At 31.4% G+C, this 12,138-nt stretch overlaps 1 protein-coding gene across 2 annotated transcripts in view; it reads left to right on the forward strand.

Moving 5' to 3' along the window:
• Positions 1-12,138, forward strand: part of LOC136039615 (aromatic-L-amino-acid decarboxylase-like) — a 56,745-nt gene that overhangs the window by 22,345 nt on the left and 22,262 nt on the right. For both annotated transcript variants that reach the window (XM_065723502.1, XM_065723503.1), the window contains exons 4-5: positions 3,029-3,151; positions 10,850-11,086. In XM_065723502.1, the coding sequence (XP_065579574.1) occupies positions 3,029-3,151; positions 10,850-11,086 (360 nt within the window). The remainder of the gene's footprint in view (positions 1-3,028; positions 3,152-10,849; positions 11,087-12,138) is intronic.

Below are 12,138 nucleotides of genomic sequence, written 5' to 3' on the forward strand. Positions count from 1 at the left end.
AAGTAAAGTTTTCAGTAAAGCGCCAGTTTTTACAATTCTGCAGATGTTGGAAAATGTTCATTGTCAGTTTGTTCAAACTATTTTGTAGATACATCTTGAGTAACCCGAGAAGCGATTGTTCGTTTTAAATTTCAACTTCTCTCTTTACTTTCGTAAGAGAAACATGCTTTAGGAGTTAATTTTACCATGAATAGAGACAGGAAAAAGATACCAATACTTTCACTAGCACATGGGAAGAAGGGAAGGGGAATGATGTGTCATGATTCACGAAGTAGCTCTTATTAACGGAAGTTCTTTTATTAGCTAAAAAAAAACAGAAGTTTAAAAAGACTAACAGAAATAGCTTTAGGAAAACAAAGAAAACAAAAGCAGTGCACTTAAATTCGTCATAGTTGACCAATAGGTCTGACCAAATTACTGAAAAAGAATAGTTCTCCAGGGCAGGGAGTAACTATAGTTATTTAGGTTATAATCTCCGCACTATGCCTGTTTAGAAAAGTCAAAGTTCACTGATCGTATACTAATAGTCAAAATATTTGTTTGAAGTGTCGACAAGTGGTAAACCCAAATTTGCGGGTATTTTTTTATATATCTAATAAGCAGGATGAATATACCTCTGGCATTGTTTGGTTTCTGGTAAACTGCCTTTGATTTATTATAAGTAAGTGGATAGACAATCAACATCACGTCGACAGTTTGCTCTTTAGCGATTGATTTGTAGATTTCGTTGTCAATTGAGAATAGCAAATTAAACAAATTGTCTGGCGGTGGTTTCAACTTTAACTCTTTAGTACTGAATTAGTCAACTATCAGCTTTTGTTCAGTTATTTAATTGATTCCAATACTTCGTACCATTCTTGAATTAAATTAATCTGTCTTTTTTAATGTCATCAATACACTGCTCAAATTAATAATCTCTGTATGATAAGGAAAACGAAGAACTTTTTTGTCGTCAAAAGATGCGGTAAAGTCGACATGATGATGACATTTTCAAGTCGACAGCCCGTCGTCCTGACAGAGAATCAATTAAAATCACAAAATTCCCTGTCCTGTTGACGGAGTTGCGAATTCAAACGCAGCTTTTGCTGTATTTGAAATCGAGCTTAGCATCGCATTTGTGCCGAACCTATTAATTTTCGTCAAAAACTTTCTTTTGTTTTTTTTTTGTCATTGTCTTTGGTGAAAAATAATCCACGTTTTTGGCATCGAAGCGGCACTAAATCAAATTAACCAGAACAAAAGTCTATATTGTTTCTCGTTATCAATCCTTCTAGTCTATTTCACGAAGAAAAAAATCTTGATTATTATCTTGATTTTATATAGGTTTCTTATTTTACAATTTAATGTTTTTCATAAATTACGGCAGCAAAAGTTATCTTTTAGCGAATTTTTTTCTTTTGCTAAACTAAAAGTGAATGAGTGGAATATGGTATTCCACTGAACACCGAACATGTTATAAATCTTTTCAATTTATTTCAAGAAAAAAAAAAAAATCATAATTCGTCCCTGCTTTTCTACAGATTTCCTGTTTCGCAGGGCAATGCCTTCTCATATATGAGAAGCAAATACGAGCACCGAACAAGTTTTTGTTTAGGCTATATGTGCCAAGGAATAATAAAGACTTTTTTAAAACTTTAAAATAGATACTTACAATTTTTTCTCTGTACAATATTTTAAGGTAGATTATGGATTTGCTTATTAATTTTAATAGCCTTTTTTCCTTCTTCTTCTTATCACTGTGTCTTTTTATCTTTTAAGTGGGTAATAAACCATTATCTAGTCACTAATAAAAACACAAGTTAAATTATATACTTTGTATCCTAAGCGATAGATTTTGATCAGAATAACGAATTTATTTCAATTTTACGTCCCGTGTTAAGTACCAAGGAGAGTGAAAATTAATTTCGATTGTTTGAGTTGGTTAGGTGGAAAAGTACACAACCATATATATCTTGCAAAATCAAAAGTTGGGAATTCAATTTTTGATGGAGAAGACCTCCATATGCAGTTATGTGATTTTTGGTAGCAATGGGAAAGAGATCATATTCAGGAGGGGGGTTAGAGGGTTTGAACCCAACCCTAATGTTTGTCTAACTCGTAAAAGCGTAGCAAAAATTAATAGAAACAACTTTTTGATGTTTTAAAAAATGTTTTTGTGTAAATCCCCCCCGCCCGAACAAAAACTTTGATATGACCCTGAGTGGACACCAAATTAAAAAACAAAGTTTCGTGGGTGAAAACTAGTAAAATATAAGCTGAAAGTACATGGCACCAAACTACTTAAGAAGGTGTAGTTTTCTGTAGGAATCAACAGATGCAACGAAATGGCTCGAACTTCGAAGGAAATACGTTTCTTTGATCCAATTGTGTGCCTTTCATTCAAAGCAGCCTAGGATTGGCTAAAAATAGATGGACATCTCCGTCAAAAGCTCACAAAAATAGCAAAATGTAAGCTTACACGGAGCTTACACGGACGACGATGTTGTCAAGTTGAACTAAATATGTTTGCTTCTTTGTTTTCACAATTCAGTGTGGCAAAACTGATGAAAGCGTGGTACTGCCCTCAAAACTTCATGATTTTGAAACACACAAAAGAAAAGCCTTGGAAAATCGTGGTTTTCAGGCCTGACAGACCAAACAATGTCCAGGGGGGAAAATGAGTTCATTTCTATGTCTTTGGTACTTCAGGAGACATGAAAGCTTTATTTTTTGTTTCAGCAAAGCTATGAAATTTGTTGCAGAACAAAAGGTGTGATGTGGTATCTTAGTCATATAGAAATTTACAACGTACCGTCCTAATAAGATCCCGTTGAGCCAAATCCTTTCCTCCTTTCCCCTAAACCTCAACAACAGTAAAAAGGTTGAAAAACGATGCCCTAGAATAATCCATGAGACCAACATTGCTGGAGAAAAAAAAGGAATGACACACCAATGCTACCCAATAAATATATATACCGATTTAACAGTTGTATTTTTAATATTATATTATTATTATTATACTATATTATTAATTATATTATTCTTCCAGGCAGCAAGCCCTGCATGTACTGAACTCGAAACAATTGTCTTAGACTGGTTTGGTAAGATGATCGGATTGCCACAAGATTTTCTAGCATATGGAAAAAACTCAAAGGGAGGTGGGGTGATACAGGTAAGACTGTTTGTAGGACTGCCCTTTCGAGGGACTTGGACAATAACTTGTTTTTTTTTTTCTCACTTTACTGAATACCAAGAGACCATCTTCCCTGAAAACTGGAGGTATCTTCAGTTAAAACCGATAGCCCGAGAATTTACAGAGAGCCTGTATAAGAAAAAGAAAATCTGATAAATACCTACAGGTCTTCGCCTTTACATACAAGAAAAATAGTGCAAAATACCTTTTTTTCACAAAATTCAATAATAATAATCAAATTATTTTTAAGAGCCCCAAAGTCGTCTCAAATTTGCTGGGTAATAGCTACTTTCTCACTCTGAAAGCTGAAAATTAATGTTGATTATTAATGTTTTTTACTTACTATCGTTATCACTGTAATTTTAATGCTTTTAATTTAACTTCTCGTATTTTTAAAAAAATCACTTCATAAAAAAACCAGGAAGAAGATTTTCTCGTATCTACAATGGATTTGCTATATTCTTTTAAACTTTAAAACTGATTAGGATATAAAAGACGAGTAAGAATAGAGTTAAAATTATTTTTTGCCATTTTCTCACGACTTTTCTTTTGTGACTATAATATAGGCAGGGTGTCAAGCTTCTCATCGTAACATTAGGAAGGCTAATTCAAAAAGCTAAAATGTATCCAATGCGTTTTAGCAATATCTATATACCCATTAAGTTTCATTCATGATAGAAGACAGTTATAACAGTCCTTCAAAGCCTGCACAAAAAACCCATATCCACTAAACTTGAAATGTCTATCTCCTGAAATGATGGTGATGCCTATCGACAATAATTATATAATGAAAATAGTCAAGGTTGATGAAAAGTGAAAATGCAAACGTGCTTGATGCTCCGATGCCAAAAAATAAAAAAAAAGAAAGAAGAAAGCAATTGCAAAACGGGCACTTAAAACTATATAAAAAGTGTGGCGTGAAGATTTTAAAACTCTAATTTGTTTTTTTATCTCTTTTATGATTCTTAAGATTTCAATTTTTTACTTATATTTCTGTTTTCAATTCAATGTTTAATTCAATTTGTGCTTAGTTTAAGTTTAGTTTGTATTTTCAAATTTTGAATTTAATTTATGATTAAAAGCTATTTTAATATGACGTGTTTTTAATTCAACAGTGTTTTCTATGCCAAAATTTATTCGTTACAAAAGTGAAAAATTATCAATGCCAATGCTCCTGTTCCATTTTTTGAAATGTCTGGACTGCGTTACAGAAATGGTTGCATGCGTTGTATATATATATATATATATATATATATATATATATATATATACATATATATATATATATATATATATATATATATATATATATATATATATATATATATATATATATATATATATATATATATACGTTTTTAGTTTAATTGCAGTATGATTTTAACATTTTAAACTTAGGATCCTTTAAGTTACGAGAACTGAATGTTATCATAGAAAATAAATCAATCAAAAGGTAAAAACAAAAGGCGTTCTTAAACAATTGGCCGATTTAGGTGGACCTTTCATTTATTATTTTCTTTTTAAAACTAAAGTTAAAAGTTTGTAACAACTTGGTCATTTTTAAACCAGCTGATTCTTTTGAGGATTGGTACGTAAAAGCAAAGGGTCTTCAAGGCCTGAGCCTTGACCCAGAGGTTTTGAGTCCATGCATCATGCATTTAAATCAAATTTATATTAAATTTGTTTGAATAAATTTGAAAGGGAATGCGGCACTTCTAAATTATTTTGCCATACTTAATTTTAATCGTTTTTAAACCTACTTGCCAATTAACATAATAATACGAAAACAAGACATTACCATGGACATTAAATTACTAGTAATTTATGCTAGTAATACCAATACTACTACTGTTACTACTATTACAACTGTACCTAAGGGTGTTGTGTTGCAATAACACAATAATGATTCTTGAGAAAGAATTTTTAATTTAATGGAAGTAGTAATTGTAGGACTCAAGATGCAATTTTGTAGTTATTTGGTTGTTAAGTCCAATCACAGATTTTGTAACAAAATTTGGTGACTACCTTAACTGACTACCGATTTACTACAGATTTACAACCCGGAGGTGAAAAATTTGGGCCTTTATAGTTTTTCACTATTTTAATTAACAGTTCTACCCGTTATTTGTATATATATATATATATATATATATATATATATATATATATATATATATATATATATATATATATATATATATATATATATATATATATGTTTGTGTGTGTGTGTGTGTATATATATGATTTCTTATATATATATATATTATATATTATATATATATATATATATATATATATATATATATATATATATATATATATATATATATATATATATCTTTTTATTTATAAATGAATTATTCCTTTAGTTCATATATAAGATTTTAATATCCTTGGGAATTGAAAAGTCTTACCAACCACAATTACATGTTTTTGTTTTTGTCAGGGATAATATTCTAGTTTTTATATACGAGACGGCCAATAATTTTTTATGATGGCCAAAACTATACAAACTCTTGATTTTTACGGAATTAAAAAACGGAATTTTACGGAAAAAATTTTCGGAATTAAAAATAATATTATAAATAATATAAATAATACAAATAAATAATATAAATAATATAATAAAAATAATATTTCGGAATAAAAAAACTATATTCTAGATTTTATAGAGAAGACGGCCAATAATTTTCAAAGAGGGCCAGGACTATACAAAAGCTTGATTTTTACGGAATTAAAAAACGGAATCTTACAGAAAAAAATTTTTGGAATTGAAAATGCCGTTTTATTTCTAGTGCATATTTAAATAGTTTTTGAGCCTCGAAAGGTTACGGCCCCACTAGTCCTTTTTCGAGAAAAAAACTTGAGAAATATAATATGTACCAAATCTACCAAAATATGTAAATAAATCTTTCACGTGTAAATATGTACCAACTCCACAAAAATCTGTAAGTAAATTTTTTATGTATTAATGTGTACCAAGTCTAAAAAATTGCAGGGCCTCTTTTAACGTGTCTGCTACTTTTCTGCAGATTTTTAAGAATCGTTAATGTCAAGGCAAATTGAGTAATTTAATAAACTCGCATAAAAGGAACTCATTTTCTTCATTCTGGATTGCAACAGATTTTACACTAATTTGAAAAATTTTATCAAGAATTTTTTTTTTTGCAGGACAATTCCCTTAGTGCGGGAATATATATGGTTATACTGTCAAATAGTTTTTTATATGTACTGCTTTGAACCGTAATATAGAATAAATTGAAAAAATTCTCATAAATTGAAAAATGTACTTGGCATTTAAAGCTTGAATCAAATAAAAAAAAAGTTTTTTTAGCTGAAAGTAAGCAGCGACATTAAAACTTAATAACAACAGAAATTAATCCGTATATGAAAGGGGCGGTCCGCTCCTCAACGCCCCGCTCTTAACGCTGAATTTTGAATATTTCTCATAATTCTACTTTTTAAAACAATAAAAAACTTCAGCATAAAGAGCAGGGCGTTGAGGAGCGGACATCCTTTTTCATAGACGGAATAATATCTGTTCATTTTAAGTTTTAATGTAGCTGCTTACTTTCAGTCAAAAAAACTTGTTTTTATTTAATTGCTGATCATATTTTAAATAATTTCCGGAAATCCAGCTCTTCCTCCATGGAAATATCCCTTCCCCACGAGAAATCTCTTCATGAAAAGACAAGCCTATGTGACTTAAATTAGCGATATCCACGGAACCAATTATGTAAGGCATAGTAACAAAACATTCAAAGAGGTCGAAACTATTTTTATGAGAATGAAAGTCACAAGTTAAGCAATTCCCAAATGACTGAAATGAATGAAAGAAAATATCTTTAAAAGACGTAACTATTAATTTATGCTCGTTTTAAGTTTTAATGTTATTCCTTACCTTCAGTTGAAAAAAAATTGTTTTTTTATTTATTTAATAACAAACACAAGCCAAAGAAATACATAATCTTTGGTTTACTATTACGCAAAAAACATAGTTATGTAGCTGTTTAACATAAAATCAAATGCCAAGATTTCCCAAAAAAATAACACAAACAAATTATTGCTTATATCGACCATTATTTAACAAAATTGGAACTTGAGCGTAAAGAGCGAGGTATTGACAAGGAGGCGAACTTTCTAATATACGTAATATGAGAGGGTTCACCCCCTTGTTAATACCTCGCTCTTTATGCTAAATTCCGAATTTTGTTCCAATTCTTTAAGAATGACCCCAGAATCACAAAGGCCGTTTAATTAGAATAAATAGCTCTTTTGAAATTACTAAAGATACTTAAGCGTAAAGAGCGATGTGTTGACGAGGGGACGAACCCCCTCACATACATAATAATTTCTGTTCGTTTTAAGTTTTAATGCTACTCTTTACTTTCAATTGAAAAAACTTCTTTTTTTATTTAGTTTCTAAGTGTTTTTTAAATAGTGCTGGGGAATCCAGTGCCCCTTTCATAGAAATTCTCTTCCCCCATAAAAAGTTCCTTTATGAAAAGATCCTCCCACGTAACCAAATCCCCTGACCCCCCTCCCCACTACCAGAAAAAATCCCCCCTGAAAACGTCTGTATACTTACCAATTACCAATACTATATGTAAACAATGGGCAAAGTTTATAACTTGCAACCTTTTCCCCGGAAACTTCGGGGATTAAGTCTTCCTCAAAGACATAGTTATCAGATATTTCTACTATGCTGAACAAAATGGCTATCTAAAAATTTTGATCCGGTGACTTTGCAAAAAACATGAGCATGCCCAATTTTGGTCAATTATAAACACCAATAGAACTTTTAATTTCCGTTTGAATGAGCCCTCTCGCTAAATTCTAGGACCACTGGCTCGATACGATCATCTCTTGGAAAAAAAAATAAAATAAACACCCGTCCGTGATCTTTCTTATGGCAAAAAATACAAAATTTCCCATTTTTTTCAGATTGGAGTTGATAAAATTTGATGCCCTCTTCCCCAGCTATTTAATAAACATAGATAGTTCAGTCGAATAATATTGTGAAATTTCATATATAGCATTTACATTGTATAAGTCCTCTTTAAACTTAAGCATATAAATTTTTAAATATTTTTTGTTAATCTGGCATGTTTGACGTAAAATCAGCAATTATAAACTTAGCCACCTAACAACAGTGTTTTTGTGAGTTTACTTAATAATAATGATTCTAATATTAATTTGTCTTCTTAAAATTTATTTAGTACACCATCGGTATGTTTACTTAGTTTTATTTTATTATATTGTAATGTTTCACGTAACTTGCCTTATTTCTTTTTCTAATTTAACTTTGGAATTTTGACCCCCCCCATAAGAAAAAAAAAAAAAACAAACAAAACCCTAACTTTACGCTAGCAATGTTTTCCTTTCATTTTGTTTCCTGGCATGTTTACTTGGCTGGGTGAAGGAAATTTTGATTGTCACCAGCAAGTCCAAAGCCATGGTTTTCGTTTGGAGGGGGGCTATTTTTTCGTGGAAGGGAGGGACTTAAACGAACCAGAATTAGCTTATATGCAAATTTTTAAGTTTTTACGAGCCAGAAACAAATGTCGTGGGGGGGGGGGGGGGTTCAAACCTCATAAACCCTCCTAGGTACGACCTTGGTAATAAATGCTAAGCCCCCTCCTCAACTATGTGCAATTATATTTAAGGCTTGGTGGGTTTTTTTCACCACGCTTCTTCAACAAATTCTAACTAATTAATGATTGTTTCTTTTTCAACCTTGCCCATTCTCAAAGAGCAAAAATATTAATTATTAAAGAAAACAAATAGAGAAAGTAGAAAAAAAGTTTATGTGGGTTGCTGAAATTCAAACTTCAAAAAATAATAATAATCTTGATGGTAATAACATAGACAAATATCATAATAATATTAATTATAATCCAACAATAAATAATAAGAATAATAGTATAAATAAACCAGTTGGTTGTAATTTATAGATTTAAAATCATGCTAAGACATACTATTACGCAAGGAAGCATTTACGAACTCTTCCCAGCTAACTTGCAAAAACCACTCAAGAATATATTCGATGCATTTTCCAATTTCAAAATTTTGAAAACCAAGCTGCGTGCTCCATGTGTGGCGAGATCGTGACACTTGTACCGTGAAATGCACCACATGCACCATACATAGCATGTGCGGCGTGTGGTGCAGGGAGGGGTCCTCTAGGATGAACATCAAGTAGCAGATGGTGCACAAACCCTTTGATTGTGCTATGAAGCATTATACAATATCGTCCTTTTTTCAGCCTTGACTATTTTCATCATTTAATTCAGGTATTTCGGGAACTGATGCAAGGACGTTGTAATAAGAGTAAGTAAAATAAAAAATGCATGAAAATCTCAACATTGTTCTTCTTTGTAGTTTAAAGTCACTCCTTTGTCTTATTATTTTTTTATCATTAATTATTATTCTTTGAAGAATTTCAGACATGTTTCTTGTTTTTCTTCAACCTTGCCCATTCTCATTACGTGTTTCTTCATCTGTTGCATAATTTTCTACTTTTCGTAAGATTTATTTTCTTTATACACCAACTCTCTGTCATGTAATTGGTAGGTTTAGTTTATTAGGCCCCAGCAATTCGTAGAAGGGTTATTTGCCTCAATCTTCTGAAAGGAAACTTTTTTTTAAAGAAAATCTACAGTCGCTTGTATTGGGGAAAATCTATAAAGCCTTTAACTCTAGAACTACTAATTTGCCCCATAAACTGAAGAGGAAAGAACGACTAGTATTTTTTTATATTCTGTGAAATACACTTTGCTGTAAACATAAAAAGAAGGGATTGGGGCAAACAGTTTTCTGATAAAATAGATCTTTTAAAATCAAAAGGGAGCATTTTTGGCTGTTTTAATTTCTTCCGATTGAATCTTAAAGAGAAAATCCCTCCCAGTTGGGCGTTTTCGTTACAATCTTGGGGGGAGGGCATTGCAACCGATTTCCCAAAGTCAAGTACAAATGACTGTGAAAAATGACCTTTATAGTACCACAAAGACAAAGATATGCTAAACAAAAATGATCTGTTTCTGTGGATGCTTGAATTATGTGGGCCTATCTCAGTTTTGACAAGACTTTTGAAGACGCTGAATTTCAGCTGAGTGTAAGACCGGGGTCTGGGGGGGCACTTTTCCTTACTCCATACCAAATTATGCCCCATAATTCCTCCCTATCTCATTTTTTTCTCCCTCCCCCTCTCGCTCTTATTTTATCATTTGTTTATTTTTTGTTTACTATAAATGAGTTAGTGCTTAAACAGTATGAGTATTTTCCCCGTTCTTTGCAGGCTATGGAGTTGTTTTGAGGATCAGTTACCTTACATAACTTCATTTTTCGCTGATTAGTCAGAATATCATCAATTAAAAATTAAAATAAGGAGTTATGTCCCCTGAGCAACTTTTTATATACTTTTTATAGAGTTTTTTACTGTATAATACTATTTGATTTTTTACGAAGCTCCATTTAATGCTATTATACAATAATAATACTATTGAATTTTTCAACTTCAGACGACAATTCATATTTCGTTCAAGCTGAGATTTTTTATTATTTTTTGAAAAAAAATTAACTAAAAATTCAAACTATAATGCCTAGAAATGAACAAATGTTACGAAATATGTTTTTAATTATTAAAGACCAATTTTTATAAAAGTTCATTTCCAGTCATCAGCAAGTGAATGTGTCCTCGTTGCCATGTTAGCAGCTCGTGCCCAGATGATTAAACAGCTCAAGACAGTTCACCCTTTTGTTGAAGATGGAGTATTGCTCTCCAAGCTTATTGCTTACTGCTCAAAGGAAGCACATTCCTGCGTTGAAAAGGCAGCAATGATCAGTTTCGTTAAATTAAGGATATTAGATCCTGACGAGGAATTAAGTCTACGAGGCTCTACACTCCAACAGGTCAGTACGATGGTATTTAATAAAAAGGGGGATAATCCCGGGAACTTTTCTTCTTAATTATCCGTGAGTGAAATCATTCCAAAACCTCATAACGTTCTATGTATTCCAAAATGATTGAGCTGATGAAACATTTAACAAAGAACGTGACAAAAATAAATATTACTAAATTGTCGAAGTCTGTTAAAGAAGTGTTCAATCGTAGTAATGGCATATTTTAATGAAAAAGGGGAAGAGAAAAAAGGGGAACTGGGAATCCATTAAAGAAAAATGCTGGAAGCTTTTGCAGTTAATGATTGATGAACTCGACTTCTGAACCACTCACTTTAAAAAACAACTAAGCCCATAAAACAACAAGCAAAGAAAAGTGACAAGACTAAGTGTTGCTGGTATGTACACTAATATGTGTGTATTCAAAACGGTTCTTCTATCCCACGTATATTATATGTACCATCTTATTGTATGAGGGCCACCATGCCTGGGAGGTGGCGGTTCTGGCCTCTCTTGCGCCGAGGGTAAAATTTTGTGCCTCCTCGTCTTCAACAGAATTTTCAGGACAAATTTTAACAAAGTTTTCATTTATCAACAAAATTATTTTCAGTTTAGTGATTAATAATCTACTGTTTATTTTTTCTAATTTATTGCTTAAATTGTTCAATTATTGTTAATGATTTAATTTTGATTATTTTAATTATAATTATTTCATTAGTTTATTTCTTAATTTATTTTTATTTTATTATTTAACTAATAATTTATTAGTTATTTTCATTTATTAACTGTGCCCTCTAACCTATTTTAATAAAAAATAAAATTTCAAAAGTTACAACCTGACTATAAATACCTCCTCTGTCCCTCCCTTAAAACTGCCTCTGGACCTGGGTCAGCAATTTAAAGAATCGAAACCATTAAGGGTGAGTGGTATTTTTCTGTTAGGCTCTAGCTGATGATAAGCACTATAGGATATTCTATTTTATGTACTTTTTGGATGCTGAGTTTATGATGCCTTACGTTTAATTACGATTACAATTTTGCTTGTCCATGGACCCTTCTGAATG

This window comes from Artemia franciscana, chromosome 19 (assembly GCF_032884065.1).
Source record: "Artemia franciscana chromosome 19, ASM3288406v1, whole genome shotgun sequence".
In the NCBI taxonomy this organism is placed as follows: domain Eukaryota; kingdom Metazoa; phylum Arthropoda; class Branchiopoda; order Anostraca; family Artemiidae; genus Artemia; species Artemia franciscana.